The following is a 23,972-nucleotide window of genomic DNA, read 5'->3' as shown; positions in this document are numbered from 1 at the left end:
TATTCTACGTCGCAACCAAAAAACAGATAATTCTTAGACTTACTTATACAAAACCTAACGTAATTAAGACACAAGTAGAACAATGATATAATTTAAAGATTATATAATAGATTACGCATAATAATTGTCTAACCTAAAAATAACTCAGTAAGTATAAACTGCATTATAATATTATAATGTAAGCATTTTAAATATTATTATGTAACGAAAATATCATTGTTACTACGTAAGGAACAAACTTCTATAAGACTGGCGCACTTTCTTTACATAATTATCTAGACCCAAACTAGGCATTGCTATGGGTGGCGATATATATACATTACATATATTTTTTATGAAAATAAGGGACGAGACGAGCAGGACGTTCAACTGATGGTAATTGATACGCCCTGCCCAGTGCCGCTCAGGATTCTTGAAAATCCCCAAAAATTGTGAGCGGCACTACAGCTGCGCTTGTCACCTTGAGACATAAGATATTAAGTCTCATTTGCCCAGTAATTTCACTAGGTACGGCGCCCTTCACGCCGAAACACAGCATTGCTTACACATTACTGCTTCACGGCAGTAATAGGCGCCGTTGTGGTACCCATAATCTAGCCGGCATCCCGTGCGAAGGAGACTCCCACTGGTACTGGTACGAGAGTACATAGTTAGAGTTGGGAGTTTCATATTAGTTCTTCTCCCCATGTCAAAGCCCCTTTACCTTTATGGTCACTCCCTTGTTAAATAAATTTATTTGTATTCTATTCTAATACAATAGACATATAACTCGGAAAAAAACACACATATTATTCATGTTTATTTTTGTTTTTACTTTGCTCTTACCGGGATTCAAATCGGGAACCCTCCCAAGTCATTATAAGAAAATGTCTTTGACTTTATTTTTAAAATACGTCTGTACTTTGGATGGATGTTGGTCGCTTCCTATTCGCATCCTCTATTTTGAGGTAAGTAAACTACTGAACCGATTTAAATTAAATTTTGCAGTTTGATCCAACATAGGATAGTTTTTATTTCGATTAGTAACCATTAATATTTTTTAATAACAAATTGTCTTTAAGTATCTATGAATAATAATTCTATAAGATAAATTTTTGGTATTTCTGATGTGATATTACTTCAAACAATGAATATCGAAATAATTATGTGTGCGATGTCAGAGGTTCGGGTATTCAAATAATAAGTCTGACTGCAATAATTATAAGCCCTTTTATTACTTCTATGCCACTGCTTATATACTAGCCCCCTTCTTCATAATGGTCCGCTAACTTTAAACAGCCGCTAAGGAGTGTTTTTTCTCATTCTGACTTAGGTCAAAAGAAGAAGACAGAGTGAGAATTAGCAATGCTTTAAGTTAGCAGACTATTATGAATAAGGGGGTAGTTGTTTTAGTAGTAGTAGAGAGAGGAGTGTGTGTATGAAGGTGATGAAAAAGAAAAATCTTCTACAAATAAGTTCATAAGTTACAAAAAAGATTTTAAATAATCTATTTATATGCATTTATTTAAATGTAGCGAAGCACACTGGTCGCCAGCTAGTTAATTATATGCATATGTATATAGCTATAATTGTATATAATCTGGTAAATTGAGCTCGGACAGATCGCGCTCACTAACGGCCGTTTTCAATAACCTATCTATCCTTAGTTTAACTTACGGATACATTGCTGTCACCGTTTAATGACAAGATCTTATCTATCCATAGTTATGTCCAATATAGTTATAGTCCAATGCTTTATGTGGATAGGTAATTGAAATGTAAGTAAGCGTAAAATGATAGATTTGTCTACCACTAGTAAGTGTAAATTTAGGATAGATAGGTTATTGAAAACGGCCGCTAGTCAACTAACTCTAGCCGACTTTATCAGAACGTGCGTTTCATACGTGGTGGTGGTGGTTGGTGGTGGTTAGCGATCCTACCTACTAAGCTAGAGGTCCCGGGTTCGAATCCCGGTAGGTGCAAGCATTTATATGATGAATATAGATGTTTGTTTCCGAGTCATGGATGTTTAAATGTATTTATGTATGTTTATATGAATATATGTATGTTTAAGTAAGTATATTGTATTAAATATATCATTGTCTTGTAACCTATAACACAGGCTATATATGCTTAACTTGGGGCTAGATAATTTGTGTAAAAAGTGTATCAATATTATTATTATTATTATACGTGGCGTGGCATCATGCGTAGTAGCTTAGTTGAAACCATACAAAATATTAGCGTATAGACAATTAATGAAGCATGCGAAAGAGAAAAATATCGCTAACAGAGATAAAGCAAAATTGAAAAAGGTAAGCGAATTAAATTCGTTAAAATCGTAAACAGACGCTTGACATTAAGCTAAGTACTTAGTATTAAACCACAAGCTAACGCACTCATTGACAAATATAATTGATTACTCATAATCGGGCTGTCAGGTTGTCCGTACGCTAGTAGGTATATGATATGTCTATGGTTGAGACTACCCAATTTAATACCATACTCGGCTCGTCAAAAGTTTATACTTACTTCAAAAGAAAGTATAGACGATATTGCAAAATGCAAACTGGTGGTATACAAAAGAAAATTTAAATCAAACCAATTAATATCGCTGGTATTTATAACAATTTAGTGCTGGTGGAAAGCGGTGGCTGTTAAAGACACGCGTGGAAGAATATGCGGCATCCGGCCATCACATCACGCCATACCGCATAATACTACAAATACCATTTACCGATGCAGTGACAGCCAGTGAACATGACGATTCAAATTAATAATACGGACGTATTCCGTCTGTCTGCCAAAGTTTTTACTTTATTTGTAAAAGAAACACTACATTAAAACTATATAAATAAAAGAAAACCGAAGACTTTTCTGTAGACCTATATAAGATACACAATTCCACCCTACATTATTTTGTTATATCTCAAAGGGTTTACACAGCATTTTCGTGAAAAGCTCCCAGAGGGCTTATTTTTTTCCGATACATCCAACAAATATCTTTAAACTACAACCCTCGTCAAGAACCACGCTTTCCATTAGTGAAAACAACATGAAAATAGATGCAGTAGTTTTTGAGTTTATCGAGAATAGACAAACAGAAAGACGCAGCCAAGAACTTTATTAATATGTAGTGATTCTAGTTTCCAATCGTACTTACTCAGGTAGGTTTAAAGAAATGACATATAAGTGAAGCAGAAGTCCTTGAACGAACCATTCAAAAACGCAATGATAAAAACGAATTCAATTCTAAAAGTAATGCAATAATTATTAATTACTCATCAAATTCTAAATATTTTACAAAATTCTATAAATTCTGTATTAATAATGTATGGAATACAATTTTCTCGAAAAACCTCGTTATAGTTTACAATAACACAATAAACAGATAATCAGTGACAATTAAAACAAATTGTAAGACAATTAGTTATTATCCTGCTTAATGTAAGGTCATATCACGATAAAATAGCAAAAACAATAGAAATATCTGCGAACGTCATTGACAAATACCATTGGATACAAAACTTTAATTAATCAAAATATTTGAGAGCATAGCAAACGTATTGTCTCAAGATTTTGATCGAATTGAAATATTTGACGTTTTGGTTAAGATATTTAAACTATAAAGAGGCTTGCTCATTACAACGTATCATACCATGACCGTACTAGGATAGTGTCAGGCAAATATAAAAGCTATAATGAAAAGTATGAGATGACGCCCATTAAATCTTTCAGTCAACCCAACACAATTGTGTTATGTGTGCCATGCACAGAGCACCATCAACAAACCATTAATTGTCGGGTGATTCGCTCGTGATACTCGTTGGTTATAGCGGGCATGCTAACTTGCATGTGTCACTCTGTTAACATGCAGTCGGTTTGCATGTCGCATTTTTCCAGTCATAGGTACATATTTTTCTTTTTTGTTTATATGGTCAGAGAAAAACTTTCAAAGCATGCAGAAGTATAAAAAGTTTTAGCTAGGTACCTGGATAGGCAAACCCGTGCCTGCTACGTTCATAGCACGGTCATGGTGTGGTACGTTGTATCCCGTATCAAACTCTGAATCATGAATGAACATCAGACTTAATTTTTAATGTAAAAAGTAAAATGTTTTAAGTAGCAACGTGTTGAAAATTAATATTGGCCACGATGTATTTGTATATTTTACATTATTGTAATTTATGCAGGAATCGCTATTGTTGACAGACAAGTTTGAGGATTACTTGTCGGCTTGTAAATAACAATAATAAAGTAACCAAACCAATCATATCAATAATACTTTTTATTATTATTATACTCTTAAATGCTGTGAAAATACAGGATTTAATTAGCAGTCTGCATTTCATAACATAGTCATAATATAGACAAGTTCATTACTTTTAATCGGCCCATAATATGAATCTTTTGTAATTGAAAATATGCAAAAGTGCGTAAATTTTTAAGGTGTCTTGATATAATTTTATGAAACTTTCTAATAACTAAAAGCTTGTATTCATAAGGCTTATAGCAGCATACTTTAAATTATGATTGTATTTATATTAACCAGGGTTAGTGCATACGTCGACCGCCTAAAGAGAAATGTATCTAGAAGTTGTCGTACTTGACAAGTTGTTAACAAAAGCTCGAACGACTCGCCACATACGACACACTACTCGAACAAAACACACGAAATGGGCTCCGCTCCTTTAAAGACATTTCAGCGCTCACGTAAAACCTTCAATGAAGTTTGGATGTTGCTTCTTGTCGACACTGTCTAACTGTGATAGATAAAAACTTAACAAGTAAATTAAAGTAGATTATAGTTTAAGACAAATCCCATATAAATAATGCGCTAAAAATAGATAAATATTTTTTCATGTTGAGATTTCGTTTAATAGCGTCATTATAATAGAGAAATATGTCAGTAGACTTTGTTTATTAATTTAGTTCTTTTTTTAAATGTAATTTCTAGTATATATATATATATATATATATACGTCATATTTCTTGTTATCTTAATAATTATATGCTCGATTTCTTCCTTTATCGCATGTGTGTGCATATTTTTACAGAGAGGTGATCAATGAAGGCATTGAGCGGCAAATTTAAAAAATTTAACAACTCATGAAGGATTACCTATTTAAAAAAAACAATAGCAGCTAAGACAATACTAATGAACTTGCTTTTAGTTATAAAGTTATATTTGTTCGGTTTGAGTCTTACAACAGCATTTACACTGTTTTTAATTTAATTTAGAACATAAGTAGTGATGTATTATTAAAATAATATTAGCATTAAATGTAACCTTTGTGGTTTTTAGATGATAAGTTGACCTAGTTTGTACGAGTAAATTGTAATATGATAAATAAATAAAAAAATATATACCAATCATTTTTTTTTTTTTGTATTACCACCTAAAAGTAATTTGTTTCTATTTTTACCAACATTTTTACCTTCTATTTCTTAATTCCATTCAATTCAATAAAATTTTCGTATTCACAATAATACAGTCACGCAGTAAAATAGACACCGAAAGCGACTACTATTGGTCTTATAAAATGTTTGGAAGTTTTTTAATATTTGAAGTACCGTGAATTAATAACCGTTGGCTTAATACCAAGTGTGTAAAAAAATATATTGAAGTAGGCGTTACTTTGCGGAAATCCATAATTATACAAATGATTTAAGTTTTCTTTAGTGTTAATTCCGCCAATATTTGTTTTTAAAACAATTCGACACGTGTTTCGCCTCTACACGAGGCATCCTCAGGACGTGTTGTCTCGCCAAAATCTGACACGAGACTAACACGTGTCGAATTGTTTTAAAAACAAATATTGGCGGAATTAACACTACAGAAAACTTAAATCATTTGTATACCAAGTGTTTATCCATTTAGCTGTATATGTTTGTGATGTGCCCTTTACTAAACGTAGAGCTTAAATTCTATTTGAACTAAGCACGGATTGGATTTACAAGTATTGTAATTACATCGATCATATTGATAGGTGACATTGTATTGATCAAACTCAGTGCATGATCATTTTCATGAGAATTATTTGACAGTTTTCTAAATTAAAACTATCGACATTTACATAATATCTAACGGCCGTTTCCAATATTCAGTCTATCTGTTACTTGAGATAAAAATCGTAACTATCGTTGACTTTTCTGTCCCAATAAACTTATCGACGGTAACTCACCTTATGCACACCACGGTGCACGACGTATGGCTTACCAGCGATATAAAGCTTGTATCGAAATTGCAATTCACGCGTCCCAATATAAGGCGATAAGAATGACTTGTCTCTTATCTCTATCTGTAGATATTATATTGGGAACGGCCGTAAACTAATTAAAGAAAGAAAGGTTTGTGGATATATCTCTTTGTTGGTTTTTAATCATTATGAGATTTTTTTGGATGCAACATTTCAAAATATACTCCTAATAATTTTATGTACGTATATAAGCAAATTAGCGTCTATTACACGCGAAGTTAACACCAGGAACAAACAGACTTGTTATGCTTACTACCCGGTGAAATCCCGTTAGTAAGTCTTTTATTGCTACTTATATATTTATATACCATATTTACAACATAATCCCATAAAATGTACAAAAGAAATGTATTTCGAATTCAAAACATTCCTTAAAAACTTTAAATGGTAAAGGTTGCTATAACATAAGTGACTTTAGGAAAATTTATTGAAGTCGGCGTTACTTTGCGGAAATCCATAATTATACAAATTATTTAAGTTTTCTTCAGTGTTAATTCTGCCAATATTTGTTTTTAAACAATTCGACACGTGTTTCGCCTCTACACGAGGCATCCTCAGGACGTGTTGTCTCGTCAAAATCTGGCACGAGAGTCTCTAACACTGAAGAAAACTTAAATCATTTGTATAAGTGAATTTCTTGTCGTATAACTAACTATACGACAGTTTGGGAATGGGGCGACTACTCTCAGGCTATTTAATAATAAATTTTATTGCATGACATTATATTATTTAAAAAAAAAAACCCCGCTGAATTTTTTGCGCTCGGTCTTCTCATTTCTGAGGCATACTTTTTCGAATAGGTGGTTATTGACGTTCAGTAAGTGATTTTAGATCCTTGAAATATTTAATAAAACTTTAAAAAATTTTACTTTGTAAACAATAGTCCTTGAAACTATAGGACAAGTTTAATCATTGTTTTACTCGTATCAATTAAATAATGTCACGTGAAAAAAAACAATGTGGTGCCCAATAATTTTATACAGCACATGAATAATTACACAAAAAAAATTATGTCTAACTGTTAAAGCCAAGTCACAATAAATAAATTTTCATGAAATGTAAAATAGAAACGCCGTTTACAAGCTATATATAGCTTGTGCCCACAGGTAGCGGTGGTAATCACACATGACATAAACAAAAATTGAATTTGGGAGTGGTTGACGTCTAAAAATCGACCAAAAATTATCCCCCTTATTCATAATGGTGCGCTAACTTAAAACAGCCGCTTAGGAGTGTTTTTTCTCATTCTGACTTAGGTCAATAGAAGAAGACAGAGTGAGAATTAGCAATACTTTAAGTTAGCAGACTATTATGAATAAGGGGGTTAATATTTAAGTACTGAATTTGATGTTGTGTTTAATTTAGCAGCGAAAAGCATGTTAAGTTTACACACTAAGCCAACCGCGATTCTTTTAAATTGGAAATTTTGTATCAATAAGAAAAAAAACTAGAGATAGGATTTTGAAAGTAATTTGGCTATGGAGTCCGACTTATCACTCAATTTTAGAAGAGTTCTGTTGCCCAATACTTTGGGTATCCCTTGTCTAGGGGTTTTAAAACACTTGAAGCGATAAGAACAAATTAGTGAATTACAAACACCTCTCGGCCAATTTTAAGAATTCTTTCAGAAAAATCATGGTATATTACCACTTACTAAAAAACGGCTGTACTTATTGTATTAAAAAAATAGATAAAAAAGTAATAATGAAAAAATATAGCGGTTGTAATACAGAATTAAAGAAGACTATATTAGTGTTATATTTGATGAAGCGAGGGCGGATCACTAGTACTAGCAAACAAAAGAGCCTGTCGTATTAGATTAAAAGGCAAAAGGCAGGTTGTATAAATTGTTTTATTTAAATTTGTAGTTATGTTACCGAGATCTTCAAAAATTGTTTCTAGAACAGTTATTTCGATTTGTCTGTGCATTGCTGCACGCCAATCTCAGTAACGTGTATAGCACCGGGTAATATTCATTAGTGTTTGTTTCATTCCAATCGGTTTAGAAAAAATAATTTAAATGAAACAATACACCGAATCCTACGTGAGCTAACGCTACTAAAAATACCAAAAAATTAATAATCAAATTCCAAGCGAAAGGTGGTCATTTGAGTTTATAAACACGAAGTAATGCTCCTTATAAAATTAGTTTGAGAAAACGTATGCAATCTTAAATGAGGTTAAACTGTAAACGGCGACTAGTTTCGCTATCATTGAAGATATCATAGATTACTTAAATTGAACTCGTAAAGTACTTTAACAGTACAAGTACCAACAATAAGACCTCAGAGCGCAATCGCCGCGACAAGGCCACTTTTATTTGCTTACGTTCTAATTACATTTGACGCTTACCTGTTCCTTACTGACGAGCGGGAGGAAATAGTGAAGTTCCTCTGTGGGAGGCGCGGCGTAGAAGTCGCGGAAGCAGACGCTGAAGCGGGCAGAGAAGTCCGCGGGAAGCGAGTGCCCGCGGCCGAAGCGGTCGCCGCGAGAATTACCACCAAACACCACCGAGCCATCGACATGATAGCACCGACGTCGCGACACGAGCTGCTGGCGCGCTAGCGAGATACCGACTCACGACTCGACTCGGGTCCGCAGGCAGCCCTCACTCAGCTCCTCGATAGCCGATACCGCCAATCCGCGCTACCGCCACACAAACCACATTCACTTTTCTTACACACGCCCCACTACGATGAAAGCAAAGCAATGGCTTTCACTGGCAACAGCCGACAACGTGCTCGCCGCTTGAACCAGCACAGCCTAGGCCCGGGACTCGGGACCAGTGTTTGAACACGAATACAATATTATATCACAATTAACACCTAGCGAGGACGTTCGAATTCGTCAATGTGTCAAATGCGACTTGTTTTGATATTATGGTAATCTCCTTGACTCGTGATTTTATAATTTATGCGTTCGAATTTCGATTGATGTTGACATTAACGTTGTTTTAAACATGAATAATTATAAAACTACTTATCCATGCTGATATTTATCTTTCTTGTTCTATATTATAAAAGCACAGACATCTAATAAATTTTTTTTTTATCAATTGTGGCTAAAAATGTTATTACAAAAGAAACCAGCGAGAAGAAAAGAGTTTCCCCATCTCCCAATCTTTTCCCATTGATGACTTACAGAAAGAAATTATAGGATCCGTAGGAGAACCAAAGTCACCAACATAGGCCAAATGATTGTGAAACGGAAATGGCAGTGGGCAGGGCACATAGATCGACGAACAAATGGCCGGTGGGGCAGAAAAGTCCTCGAATGGCGACCAGGTATCGGAGGACGAAGTGTTGGTGGGCCCCCTACAAGATATACCGACCATTTGTTCAGGATCGCCGGTATACGTTGGATGAGGGCAGCGCAAAACCGATCGTCGTGGAGATCTTTGGGGGAGGCTTTTGTCCAGCAGTAGCCGTTTTCCGGCTGATGATGGTGATGATGAATATGAGGTAGGCTTAGAGAGTAACCCCTACATCTGCTGAAACGATTTTGAAAATTCTGTTACCTTTAGAAAGCCAATTTATTTGTGTCTTTAGCTATATACTGAAACAAGCATAAATACGGTCATTCTGTTTGTTAAAATGAAAAATTCTGTGACCTCCCTTTGCTTCAGTAGTTGTTTCGATTTTACCACCCTATTCTTTTTTAAATTATCAGTTAAGAAATTATCAGTACGTCCCTTATTTATAGGCTGCAAGTCCTAAGTTGTCTTTTAAAATACGCGTCATGGTTCTATCTATCTATATGTGCTATCTTCATCTCCCGAGATAAAATCTTTTGCTTTCGGACAGGATTTCTTCAAATTCTTTCCCTTACAGCTTTGACCACCTTTTTCGTATGAACACTACGTGGACGGCCAGATCTTTTTATATCACAAACAGAGGAGGTCTCATTTTACCTATTAGGTAATAGCAGAATGCAGAAATTGAGAAAAGTCAATGAACAATCATATAAACTGACAGATTTATAATTCAAATGTAATTTTAATTGAGACAGTATTTTTGGTCAGTCTAAGTAGTTATATACTAACCCAAAAAATCAAAAGACTATTTCCGTGGTAGTTCTTGATAATGCGAGATAGGTATATATTAGGATTGTTTTGTACATAATATGATTGTGGCAGGATTAGAACACCAACTTGTATGCCTACAGTGGTAAATGCGGGCGAATCGGGGAGAACAGCTAGTACATAATAATTTAATGATATTTCAGATACGTCAATAGTAATAAAGGATTGGTTACAGTTTTGTAGACTAAGCGCGTTCTATCAGGGCTTAGGGCTTTTCGACATGCAAAGAATAATGCCAAACGAAAGCCAGATAAAATTCTCCCTCTCTCTCTTCCGCTAACCTCCCTACATTATATACTCTTTCTCTGGCCTTGCATACCTTCATTTCACCATCTTTTGTTTTGTTTGCACCAGCGGTATGTGCTCGAAATGGGTAGTCGCTACAGGTTAAGCGCAGGAAGCGCATTAAGACTCAATTAAATATTCTTTTATTCTCCTGATTACTTATACTTTTTATATTTCTCAAGGTATTGTTTAGTTCGTATCATGTAAATACTTAATAAAATCATTAGCTCCAAAGATACCGATACAAGTAAATATTTTTTTCTAATAGACGCTTGGGTTGGCAATTGACCTGTCCAAGTGTTTATGATAACATTTTTATAAAATTTAAATATACAATCCAATTACATGCATTCTATTACTCAATTGTCATAAAAATACTCGTATTACATATAACGCATCCTAATCTTAATCCTAACTAATATAATACGCTTTTTATATAAATTTTTTTGTTGCGCTTTTTTATTACAACTTTTGTAATTTCTTTTTTGTTACAATTTTTGAACGCATTGTACAGGCTCAGAAAAGAACATAGGACACATTTTCCAAGTGGTAAAAATTGTTCTATAAGATCGTCTGCAATAATTACTGAGGCGCCCGACATGTTTGGACGTGGTTTCGTCATCATCTTGGAGGACATAATGCTCTGCAATTAATATACTGGTAGACTTAAAAATATATACTTAACTAACTTACTAAATCTTGACTTAAAAGAGTGGCAATGAGTTTCTTGCTACTTCTTCTCATTAGCTCAACCCTTTACGAAGTAGCGGTAAATTCAATAAGAAATAATATTTATATATTTTTTTGACATTCATAAGTGTCATTTTGTGACCTACATGAATAAATTGTTTTTGAATTTGAATTTGAATATATATATTAGGAATTGATATACGTAGGTCACACTAAAAGTTTTGAACGTGCGTAACTTACAAAAATAACATGTTATAACCAAAATATTATGTTTATTTATTGCTTTCCAAAATACTCTCCTTTACATATTAAAATTTTTTCATGCGTCGAACCAATTTTTAAAACAAGAGGACCACAGATCTAAAGGCATGTATTCTACGTGCTCATTGAACGCTATCACTGCTTTTTCGGAATTGGTAAAAGTGAAACCTCTCAACAAATCTTTGATTTTGGGGAAACTACAGAAATCCAGGGTTCTAGGTCGGGGCTATGTGAAGGATGGGTGACGAGTTGTACATTTCGGAAGCTAAAAATGACTTAGTTTTGTTGGCCGTATGTGAAGAAGCGCTGTCATGATGTAGGAGAACACAACTTTAGGTCGTCTTTAGCGAACTTCTTTTAATACCCTGGGTAAACAAATGGTAGAATACCACTCGGCATTGACACTCTTTTGATCTTCTAGTGGATTTGTGCAGATGGGACCCGCAGCTGAGAAAAAATTACGATAATTTTTTTTACCAACGTTTCTCGCCTGCCTCATTTTTGTTGGCCTGTTCTCATTTTCAAACACCCATTCACAAGATTGCTGTTTTTTTCGGGTTCAAATCAATAAATCCACGATTAATAAATCTCTTGTGACAATGTCATAAACAGCATTAGAATTTCAGTGGTCATACTTCATTAGCAACTGTGAGCACCATGCCATGCGACCCGCTTCTGCTCCACTGTCAGTTAATGAGGGATCCAACGACACCAAAGTTTCCGAACTTTTAAATCAACCTGTAAAATTTACTGAATTTGGCTCATACCATTCCCCAATAGTCCTCAAAATGTCTCATAGGTAATCCGTGGGTTTTCTTCAATTAGCCGCTAAACAGTAGCCACATTATTTTCGTTGACGGCAGTTGAAGGTCGCCCTTCACGAAATTCGTCGACGGAAAGACGAGGGGCACAGTCTTGCGGAGAGAGAGACCTTTTAAATTCATAAAAAATTATCGCTCTAAAATCTTTTCAGTTTAATTCCATTTTCGTTGCGTACGTAGAACGTTGATGTGTGATAAAAAAAACCATTGACAAATGATTTCCTGACAATTGTTTTTTTTCATTACGAAGAAGGTTGCAACATTTCAAAAAATATAACATTCGAAATTCAAATAGTTCCGATTAGCTAAAAGTGCAAAACTTTTAGTGTGCCCCATGTATTATGATCTGCAATCAAAGCGTTTAAAGATTGTGTAAAACATAAAATACCATGTTATAAAAATTATTGAAATGAAGCTATGTATACAATTTTAAACTTATGCTGCTTCTAAACTAATGGTTATATTTTAATGGATCTTACAAGAAAAAATAGCAATTTTATTTCTCTAAAACTGAGAGTTTACCCTTATTATGTCGTCGTATTAGGCATTTTTCATAAACGTGAAACGAAATTGAAATACCATATTAATTGAAGTTTTCTAGAAACTAGGCTAGACTATGTGATCTACTTATCTATGACTACCCGTTGAATTTAGTTAATATATATTAACTTAGTTGTATAAAGCAATTCTATAACATTTTTAGAAAACTTATAAATTACTAGCTGACCCAGCAAACGTATTGTCGATATTAAAACGCGATACAAAAGTTACTGTTGATCGTAGATGGGTGAATGTATATGTTGAATGAAGTTGTGTGTATTTTTTAATGCTGACTCATAATCAAACAAATTTAAAAAAAATGTCAAAAAAATTTAAAAAAAAAATTGGCGTGGACCACCCTTAACATTTAGGGGGATAAAAATAGATGTTGTCCGATTCTCAGACCGACCCAATACGCACTCAAAATTTCAAGAGAATCGGTCAAGCCGTTTCGAAGGAGTTTAACTACAAACACCGCGACATAAGAATTTTATATATTAGATTTTACCCGTGCATTTTACCGCGTATTATTTTATATTTTGACGGAATAGTTTCAAGTTCGTTTAAAGTTTCAAGAACATTAGACAAAGAATACGATAATAAAAATAAAATACTCTTATAATAGTAATGCTCCATTAATACTTTTATTTATTACTAGCTGACCCGGCAAACGTTGTTTTGCCATATAAATTATTTTTAACCGACTTCAAAAAGGAGGGACGTTCAACAACGGATGCAGGTGTTGAGCTGATCAAGAATATTTTTGATGCCTGGGAGGAATCGCAGAATGCACTTCTGTGATTTATCTAAGGCTTTTGATTGTGTTCAACATTCAACGCTGGTCAGGAAGCTATACCACTATGGCATAAAAGGAACTGCGCTCGATCTTTTGACTTCATATCTAAACAATAGAATTCAGAGGGTCGACGTGAATGGCAGGAGATCTCCTGGGGCTCCTCTCAGTATGGGGGTACTACAAGGGTCTATTCTTGGACCGTTCCTCTTCCTTATCTATATAAATGATCTTCCTAATCTTATAGAGAAAAAACATAAGGTAGTATTGTTTGCGGATGACACTTCACTGATTTTCAAAGTGAAAAGAAACCAAGCTATGTATGACGAAGTGAACGATATTTTATCTGACATCGTGTACTGGATTAGCGCTAATAACCTATTGTTAAATAGCAAGAAACCGAAATACATTAAATTTACCGTATCAAATGTCAAAAATGTAAATGCAAATGTTTTGTTAAACGGAGAGGTGATAGAACCGGTGGAATCTGCTATATTTCTTGGCATTACTCTAGATTCCAAATTACAATGGGGCCCCCCATATTGAAGGATTGGCGAACAGACTTAGTTCTGCAGAATACGCGGTTAAAAAGATTAGACAATTAACTGACATAGATACGGCACGACTAGTATACTTTAGTTATTTCCATAGTATTATGTCCTATGGTATATTGCTATTGGGCAATGCTGCCGATATTAATACAATATTTGTGCTGCAGAAGAGGGCTATTCGCGCTATTTATAACTTAGGTCCTACAGAATCATTGAGAGCAAAATTCAAAGAAATTAACATCTTGACTGTTGCTTCTGAATATATTCTTGATAATGTAATGTATGTTATTAGGCACATAAGTGAATTTGCCAGAAACTGTCATAACCATAATGTTAACACCAGGAACAGATATAAACTGATGATGCCTGCTACTCGGCTAAGTCGAGTTAGTAAGTCTTTTGTGGGGCGATGTATATGCTTTTACAACAAGATCCCAGAAAACGTTCAAAACAAAAGTATAACGTTATTCAAAAGAATTGTTAAAAAACGTTTGTGTGGTAAGGGTTACTATAACATAAATGACTTTCTTAATGATACCACAGATTGGGAATGGAGCGACCGCCCTCAGGTTATTAAATAATAAGTTTAATTGTACAATGTTACTTTGTTACTTTGTAAATGTTACTTTAATTGTAAAACATATTTTTGATGAAAAAAAAGCTCGCTGAGTTTGTTGAGCCCATTCTTCAGGCCTGAGGCATTAATTTTTGAAATGGGTGGTAGTTTTTTTTTGACTTTCAATAAGTGATTTCACATCCTATTTTGAATAAAAATATTTGAATTTGAAAAAAGTTATCAATTCGATCTGTATTTTTTTTATGTATATATACACCGATTACTCTGAGATTTATGATCCGATTAACGTAATTCTCCTTTTGTTTGATGCGAAATAGATGCCATTTGGTCCCATAAAATTTTACATAGTTTGGCCCAGTAGTTTTCATTTAAACAGAAATAAAAGATTCCAGAAATTTTCTGACATTTGACATTCTTTCATAACTTTGTGGTTTCTTCGTCCATTATAAGGACAGGCAAAAGGTTTGAGGCCATACAGCCATATTCGTTTTTATTTTTATTTGTTAAAATTAAATTACAATTCCTAATGTTAGTATATTTAAATTAAATTACAATTCAAGTAATAAAAATCAAGTGATGCCAATTGATAAAATGAAATGAAAAGCATAAAAATGATATATTAAAAGACTTAACTTAAAAGTCTTAGCTACCAGGTCGTAAAAAAAAGTGCACACAGCACGCTTTGATTGTCAATTGTCATTTGTCATTACAAAGCGTTCGATAATACTTTATGTACCTATATACGTACTATAAGCAAAGAACATAATATTAATATATTGGTAATTGCTACTTAGCTTTGTAAACGTATAGTAATTAAAGTAGTACTAAGAAAGTACATTAACAATATATGTTATTCAGTTTTCTTTTTTTATTGTGTTTCAACACATCTTATATGCATTTAAAATAAAGTAGGTATAATTTTATCTAGCTCTCTATTAGTGTAACAAATTTTGTCACATAATAGATATAAATTATTTATTATCATTGCAGCAAATACACATCGTAATTAATATTCTACCTACCTTTAAAGAATTTACATTGTGGTACTTGTACTTTAACCTATTGGCACCTTTGGCTAGTCATTGTTTGGTTACCTAAAACAAACTATTTGAAATAACTTCTTTGGGGTATAAGTCAACCTTTTACAATAGTTCTGTCGTTATATTATTTATATTTTTATAAAAAGTAAAGGTATAATATATTCAGATTTCTGTTCCAGAAGTGAAAATGACATGAGTTTCAGTTGTTTCACAAGTAGGTCACCAGTAACACACTTGTACTTGGTAATTGTACACTCAGCCTAACCTACATTTCTGGAATAAAACTCTAATTATTTATAAATTTAATATGTTATGTTATATATGAGTGTTAAGTTATTGTAATTTTGTGTATTTTTTAAGGGCTACATCATGATTGGGGTGATTTTACTAATGATGACATGGGTGAACCTCAGCCCAATACCATATTTGGCTAGTATTATAGGAACTACTGTGCCAGCCCTCCAACTTCTATTATCAATTTTATGGGGTTATCCACTGGCAATAATATTTAATAAAAAATTAAGGGAGAATACAGAGTATAAAAATATTATATTTGCTTTAATGGGTTTTGATATAGCAGTGTATAACTTTGGACTCTCTTTTGCCCATAACCTAGTACCAGTTGCTGTTATTTATTTAACGACAAAATTACTAGGCCCAGGAAGGAACAATGCTATCATAACACTTATATTTAACATGGTTTATTTGCTCAATGGATATATCCAAACTGAATCAGAAGATTATGATATAACCTGGACTATGCCACATTGTGTGTTAACTTTGAAGGTGATAGCTCTGTCCTTTGATTTGTGGGATGGGCAGAAAAAGAAAGAAGGTGTTGTATTATCTGCTAATACTAGTAAAACAGCAGTTGAAAATCTTCCTGAAATTCTGGATCTACTGGGCTTTATATATTTCCCTGCCTGCTTTTTGGTTGGGCCAACATTCTCATTCCGACGTTATCAAGATTTCGTAAGAGATGTATACCCCATTAAAAGTGAAGAGACACAGATGGCAAGTCAAGCGATGAAGCGGCTTTTACAAGGATTAGGCTATTTGATTGCTTATCAAGTGGGAGGTAATACTTTACAATTCTTGCAGTTTTTAAACTATGTATATAGTATAGTAATCTAGATTTATTTACGGATTATTAAATAATGGTGCACTATTAGATTCATTCTAGATCTCTAATAGACACATCAGTATCTTGCATGTCTTTTGAAATTTAATGTTTCTGCTAACAAAATATGTTTTGCTATTACAGTTACAGTTTTCAATATGAAATACATGCTATCAGATGAATTTGGAGAAACTTCTATTGTGTACCGTCATTTTTACTGCGGAATGTGGGCACATTTTGCTTTGTATAAGTATATTTCCTGCTGGCTTCTTGCAGAAGGTAAGATTAAGATTTACTTACTATATGTAAGTTATATTTAGTAACTAGGAGCTGCATATAGTCTGTTGTGTGTATTAAACAAAAAAAACATCACTTTCTGATTACTTTCCGACTAGTTATTAAAAATGTGAAATACTAACATGTATTTTACATTAATAATAATAATAATAAAGCCTTTTATTCAACTGAATACAAACAATACAATATCTTATATCTAGTTGTGTCTGGTATACCCTGTAACAGCACACACACAAGCATAAAGGTTCTTCTTGCTTATATCATGGTGCGGAGTCCTTCTTTTTTACTAGTCCATGAGTATTACTATGTAATTTTTCCAAGTACCAACAATAGTATTCATTTATTATTACATAATATATTAAAAGTTAAATCTGATTCCCTTTAGATTAAATCATATTTTCGTACAATATTCATTTGGTTAATGATGTTCAGGTTCAGTTTTTAATGAATAATTTGGAACAAATTCTTATAAACCCCATGCAGATAGTATAACCATAACAACTGTAACCTCCAAAAGACAAAGAAATTTATTATCTTATGCTTCCATCCACACAGATGGTTGGCAACCTTTTGTTTATAGATAATATTAGTTAGGTAGGTAAGCATCTACATGGTTAATTTATAAAGTGATATTATAAGTAGCATGTTTAAGAAAAATCATGACTTCCAGACGAAGTTCTTTTCTTCCACTCTCAAAGAAAAGAAAGAAATCAACTCATAATTGAGGACTGATAATTACAATTCTCAATTTTGTTAACAATATAAAGTTTCCCATTCAACAATAATGTGGAATAACTGTGATCAAATATGTATTAGAATGCTTTGAATCCAAATTGTTAAATATTACGATAAACCTGTGTGTGCAATAATGAATAGTGTGTTTACATAACTTATAGGAATTTTGAAAAGTAATAATATAATCATCACAGTTTCTAGAACATTAAGTATATACTCTTCTATATAAATTATAAAGATTATATCAAGATTATAGAAAATACATATAACTCATTACTTGGTTCATGCACTCAGTCAAGTGATTCAGTAATTTCAATATTTATGTTTGTCTTTTTCAGCATCATGTATTCGTTTTGGCCTCTCTTTCAATGGTTATGAGGATACAGTAAATGGTAAAGTTTCTCAATGGGATGCTTGTAATAACATAATCCTTATGGAATTTGAAGGTGCAACAAAATTCCAACACTATATCAACAGTTTCAACTGCAACACAAACTACTTTGCATCTGAGTATGTCTACAAAAGGCTCAAGTTCCTCGGCAACAGATATCTTAGCCAATTTTTTACTCTTTTATTCTTAGCGTTGTGGCATGGAATTAGATCAGGTTATTATATGACATTCTTTAATGAATACATTATTATATACATGGAAAAGGAGTTGGAAGCGCTACTTGTTCAAACCACTATATATGATAAGATTTGGAATTCCAGTGCTAAGTCCCTTGTATATGTATTTCTGAAGTCATACACTTTTGTGTTTATGGGTTGGAGTTTAGCACCATTTGATCTCAAAATATTTTGGAAGTGGTGGCATGTGTACAGCAGCTTATATTTCTCCGGATTCTTGATATTCCTACCCTGGCCACTTGTTTACAAACCTCTCTTGAAAAAAGCATTGAAATCATATTCAAAGAAAGCCAAAGAAACTTAATTATAATGCCGTGCTATAAAATAATGGGTTAAGATAAGAAATTGGTTGTCAAATATTTAAAAAAAAGGTAAGATTTATTTTGTTAAATTTAATTGAATTTTGGAAATTACAAAGGTCTACATGGCTTATCAATATCATGCAAACTTTAATTTTATTTTATTACCTTGTGTAACAATAAAAAAAGTCGTGCAAATATGTTTTATTGTATGAGTAATTTTGTTTTAACATTTACTTTTTATGTGACGTTGACTTATGACGTTGATAATATAATTTTTTTATATCATATGTAGCGATTCAAATGTAAAACTGTATGAATCGAGATAATTTGAATTTGAAGAAATCTACTATTTTTTTGCCACAGTATGTTTGTGTATTTTCCTAAAAACAATACACAGAGGTGGCTATGTATTAATATTATTTTATATAAAACATGGTGCTGTTTTTTTATAATAAAGAGTATTAGGTAGGTGATTTAACTTATTATATTTCAATTCGGCATTTCCATTGAAGAAACTTTAGTAAAATATTTGTTTTGTTTTAAATAACTTACTCTTTTCAATTTTATTATCTAAAATACTAAATTAGCTACTCTTTTTGATATATTCGTATCTATTATATGAAAAGAGGAAAAAGTAACACATATATATTTATATATATGCTGCCTTATGGACTTGTAATTTCCAGTGTTCATTTATATTTAGCTTACTATCATTTACATATTACATTTCAAAATACAAATGATTGATTTGTTAACATATTTTTACAATAATAATATGTGTTCTTTCTTTATTTGAAGCTTAAAAGAGCCAGCAAGGATTTATGTTAGTTTTTGGCATAACCTTTATATATTTTCCTCTGTGGATAATATAAAGATATGTAACATTATATACAGTGCCGGAACAGCAAGTGTAGCAATTGCTACGGGCCCCGCGCAAAAGGGGGCCCCGCATGTCCCACTCATCTCTGTCTGAGCATAATTTTTTGAGAGAAACTTATTAAGATATTGAATTTCTTGATGTGGCAAAAACGTGAAACGCTACAAATTTTCCTACTGAGACAACCCACGTCAGACACTCGGTGACTGTTAATTCCAGGACTCATTGAAAGAATTTCCTACGGGCCCCGCGTAAGCTTAATCTGTTACTGATTGTATAGATGTGTATAAACTGGCGATAATTTATATTATCACTGCTGCATTGAAATTTAAAAAAACTTGTTAAAATCATAAATAATGTTTAATCTTAAGTATAATTGATATATAATAATACAAAAGCAGTATAGGTATTATATGAACGCAGTAAGATGTTAAACATTTAACAAAGTCAAAATTGTCTTTGTAGTTTTGAGAATATTATAAATATATATTAGTAAATGACTGTATACTTTATGATATTTCTGTAGTACCATAATAATGAATTCTTATAAATAATCTTAGTTCACTGATGGGTATAACTGATCTTACTTGATGTCACATTGTGTTAGAACATACCCACAATTATGATGTTATTGGTAGACTGTCAATGAACTTGTAACTACATAATTATTTAAGTTAATAGGGTATTTGACTATCAATCTCACAAGACTATTTTAACTAATATTTGATTTGGTTGATTGTGTTTAAGTAACATATATATCTTATTATTATTAGATTCTGTACAGAGACTAACTAAAATTCTAAAGACATTCGACTGTAATGGGATGCCTCTAAACCGTCACAATCCAGGCAGAGGATATACCCTACTTGAACCCATTCAATTCTCCACCTCTTAGGCCCAGTATCCACTATGGCGGAGAGGAGAGGAGACGAGAGCAGATAAGACACGAAGCTGTCAGGTTATATCTACCAAAGCGGAGAGGAGATGTGAGCTGTGCATAACAGAGATATGCGCTGTGTAAAATCGAAATCAGTAAAGTGATGTCTATGAAAGAAAAATATCATAACGCCCGCTTACTCGCATCTCCGTTCTGCCGCACCATTTGATTGTTGGACGCGGTATAAAATTCCATAGAAAAATGAGACATCTCTCCTCGCCGATCCATTTAAACCGAATCTAAGCGGAGAGGAGAAGTAAAAATATCGAAACCTGATTGGCTATCACCATACATCTCCTCTCCTCTCCGCTTTAGTGGATACCGGGCCTTATAGGTCAAGAGGCCATACTTCATATTTAATTTCTTGATATTTACAATATGATTGCTAGAATAGTCAAATACTCCAATTATTACTGCATAATTTATTAAGGAATAAGGTGTTGTGCTTATAAAACTGTTGTGGCTGTTAATTGTGCCCAAATAGTCAATTGCGGGATGTGATTTTGACTAGCTATAGATTAGATGATTTTTAGTAACCTTTGAGGTCTTTGTCGCACATACTGTAATTATTAGATAGAAGCTAATTATGTAGTTAACATATTTTTAAAGTAATGTACCCAAATACCAACCGAGACACAATCCGTTCTTTTCTTCTAATTGGTACGCCATAATTTCCAACAGGCTCACTTAGAATATTGTGATTCATCCATGACTTCTGGTGTTGTGGTATTTTTTTATATACCTGGTGCCCCAGAACAGGTGGAAAAAGGGCAAATGAGAATTACCTTGGTCTATGAGTTTTCAGATAAACAAAAAAAGTTATGTAACAGTTCGGCAGTTATTGAGCTTATTTGAAATATTGGAAAAGTTATACCCCACTTTCGTTGTATGATGTATCTCATTCAAGATCGCGTTTCTTTTTCTCGGTTTGTTTGTGTTTGTCTGCACTAGATCTCTGTAAACTCATTCTTATGTATAAATATGTTTTATCGAATTTACAGTACTTTATTTCTTAATTTTCCATTTGCATATTTTTTTTTAAATATGCTTATTTTAATGCTCCAAATACCAAACCCATTCCCATTTGCCACTGTCCCACCTATTCTGGGAAACCTAGGATAAGGGAGGCAAACGGGCGAGAGGTTCTACTACCTCAAGTGATGGTAGGTAGTGAGGCCTATGGACATCCACAACACTAGAGGTCAGATGCGTCTGAGTGCGATCAAACCTTCGCTGTATGGTGTGTGTAGTTTTCTTGGTGTTTTCAAGTTGGTTGATGGGCAAGCAAAGTTAATATTATGACTTTGTCTGCAACGGTATCTTTAAAATTGTATTCTGATACTTAGGGGGCGTCTACACTATGTCACTATTAGTTTATTTTCGTATTGTATTGAATTGACCTTAAATTAATTGTTTTGTATGCATATTGCTTTCGATAACATTGTAAGTATACTATAATTATTTAAGTTTATTATTGCTGTATTTTTTTTTATAATTAAAGTTAAATTGGACATAATTTTGCATCTATAGATGGTTTTCGGCTAGGGCTGACTTAGAAAGGAGGACTGAATTGTTTGACGGAATTCCAAAACTATATGAAATACTTCCGACAGAATAGTTAAACAAATGGATCCGTAACCTAAGTATGTAGGTAATTGGACAATAAATAAAAGGTCATTGAATAAAATATATGAAATTTGCGGCCTTAGTTCTATTAGAAATTTATTTACGGTATTTGTTTTCAGCACACACAGTACACAAATAGTTAAAAAATCGATAAAAGAATTATTGTGATCACGTTTGTATGTTGCAGATTATGCATAAAATCTGGGGCGTGAACAGCGCCCTTTAAGTTAGACATAAGAAATTAAGATGTTTTAAATAGACGATTTGGTGTTGACATGTATACATAAATATTAAAAAAACGAATAAAGTAGTTACAAATAAACATTATTTTTAAATTGACATAGACCTAATTCTCACACGTTAAAAAAGCGTGGCGAAATCCAAAGCCATGAGCCAAACGGTCGAACATTATAAGGGTGGCCGTCGAGCGAAAGTTCGTCGGTGTAAACATCGCTGAGGGCGATTGCATTAGATTTGCCCGTGCCAGATCCCCACCACAGTTTTTGCAGATAATGGGGTATTTTCCAGGGGACATGAACATAGAAGCAGAGATAGGACAAGTCTATGCACTAGAATCGTCGTATCGTTGTGTCTTCTACGATTTTCTATATTGAAGGTACCCATGTGGTAACTTCATGTAAGTAAACATCACGAAGGAAGCTCATTCCAGAGTTTGGCTAAGAGAAGTTAAAAGGCGTGGACCATATTTAAGTTTTTGGCGGTGGTGGAATTCGGCGGCAGCAATCGCGTCAAACAGCACTTCGAAACACACCTGAGTATGGAGTAGAAAACACCCAATGAAGAAACATCTTAACTATTCAACGAAACAAGTTTTTTCCGGCACTAGTTCATTCCCCTTTCCATATGTGTTTAGTCTGGCAGGTATCCTTGAGGAAGCGGCTAAAGATTCTCTCGGGAAACCCATTTTATTGAGGCGATCAGAGTTATTTTTCTGAGTATCAGAGAGTAAGTTATCTGAGGCTAGTCAGATCGAAGCTGTTGCCTTTTAAGATGTTCATGGGTTGGCTTGGTACTGTCTGTATTTTAACATTAACAGCCTTTCTAGTTGTAAGAGCACGCAGCCACCTCGATCTTTTATGGGCTAAGATAAAGGTCATGGTATATCTTCAAGCTTTTGAAGTGTCTTGCGTCGTCCGTCGGTTCTACGCCCACTTTGTGCAAGGCAATCGCTGCAATTCTGTTTCGTTTAACAACCCATTTCATTACTGTGATTTTATATTAACAACCATAATTATTAATGTACGGTGTAAGAAATGCCTGTATACACAGTACCTACAGAAGATAAGTGTTGCTCTACTAAGCGTGAGAGTCAACAGCTGTAACCAATCGCAGCCCTTCGTAGTATTGATCGGGACCGCCCAGTCTCGGTTTCAGCTAGTTTACAGCAGTTTATTTAAATAACGACAATAAAGCAATTGAAAATTTCGTATGCAAAATATTAATGCGATTCGGTAGGCTCAGAGTAGATATTCAGAATAGAACAGACTTAAAATTGTCTGAAAGTCATCTATTCTTTTTTCATCATTCGGGTTATAATTATATAGAATACTCG

General features: G+C 33.5%; 2 protein-coding genes across 3 annotated transcripts in view; one reads left to right on the top strand and one right to left on the bottom strand.

Moving 5' to 3' along the window:
- LOC126978759 (angiopoietin-related protein 2) overlaps positions 1-9,055 on the bottom strand; it is a 94,431-nt gene extending 85,376 nt beyond the window's left edge. Inside the window, exon 1 of the mRNA XM_050827808.1 lies at positions 8,592-9,055. Coding sequence (XP_050683765.1) covers positions 8,592-8,764 — 173 coding nt within the window. The 5' untranslated portion in view covers positions 8,765-9,055. The remainder of the gene's footprint in view (positions 1-8,591) is intronic.
- A 6,504-nt stretch (positions 9,056-15,559) lies between these two features.
- On the top strand, positions 15,560-22,721 carry LOC126978763 (lysophospholipid acyltransferase 5). Of its 2 annotated transcripts, none has more exons than XM_050827816.1 (4): positions 15,560-15,617; positions 16,239-16,956; positions 17,143-17,277; positions 18,369-22,721. In XM_050827816.1, exons 2-4 carry the CDS (start codon positions 16,248-16,250, stop codon positions 18,959-18,961), a joined length of 1,437 nt encoding a protein of 478 aa, XP_050683773.1. In that variant the 5' UTR covers positions 15,560-15,617; positions 16,239-16,247; the 3' UTR covers positions 18,962-22,721. The 2 variants fall into 2 exon arrangements, with proteins under 2 accessions (XP_050683773.1, XP_050683772.1); XM_050827815.1 differs by having other exon boundaries at positions 15,599-15,746.
- The last annotated feature ends 1,251 nt before the right edge of the window (positions 22,722-23,972 follow it).

The sequence above is a fragment of the Leptidea sinapis genome, chromosome Z (assembly GCF_905404315.1).
Source record: "Leptidea sinapis chromosome Z, ilLepSina1.1, whole genome shotgun sequence".
NCBI classification, from domain to species: domain Eukaryota; kingdom Metazoa; phylum Arthropoda; class Insecta; order Lepidoptera; family Pieridae; genus Leptidea; species Leptidea sinapis.
Note: the sequence above shows the minus strand (reverse complement) of the source record. Positions and strands in the feature narration are given on the sequence as shown.

What these genes read in the sequence shown, in the direction of transcription:
- LOC126978763 (XM_050827816.1), top strand. Translation starts at nt 16,248, where the DNA reads ATGATTGGGGTGATTTTACTAATGATGACATGGGTGAACCTCAGCCCA. An exon ending in GATTGCTTATCAAGTGGGAG is followed by an intron (nt 16,957 to 17,142) that starts GTAATACTTTAC and finishes TTGCTATTACAG; the next exon opens with TTACAGTTTTCAATATGAAA. An exon ending in CTGCTGGCTTCTTGCAGAAG is followed by an intron (nt 17,278 to 18,368) that starts GTAAGATTAAGA and finishes TGTCTTTTTCAG; the next exon opens with CATCATGTATTCGTTTTGGC.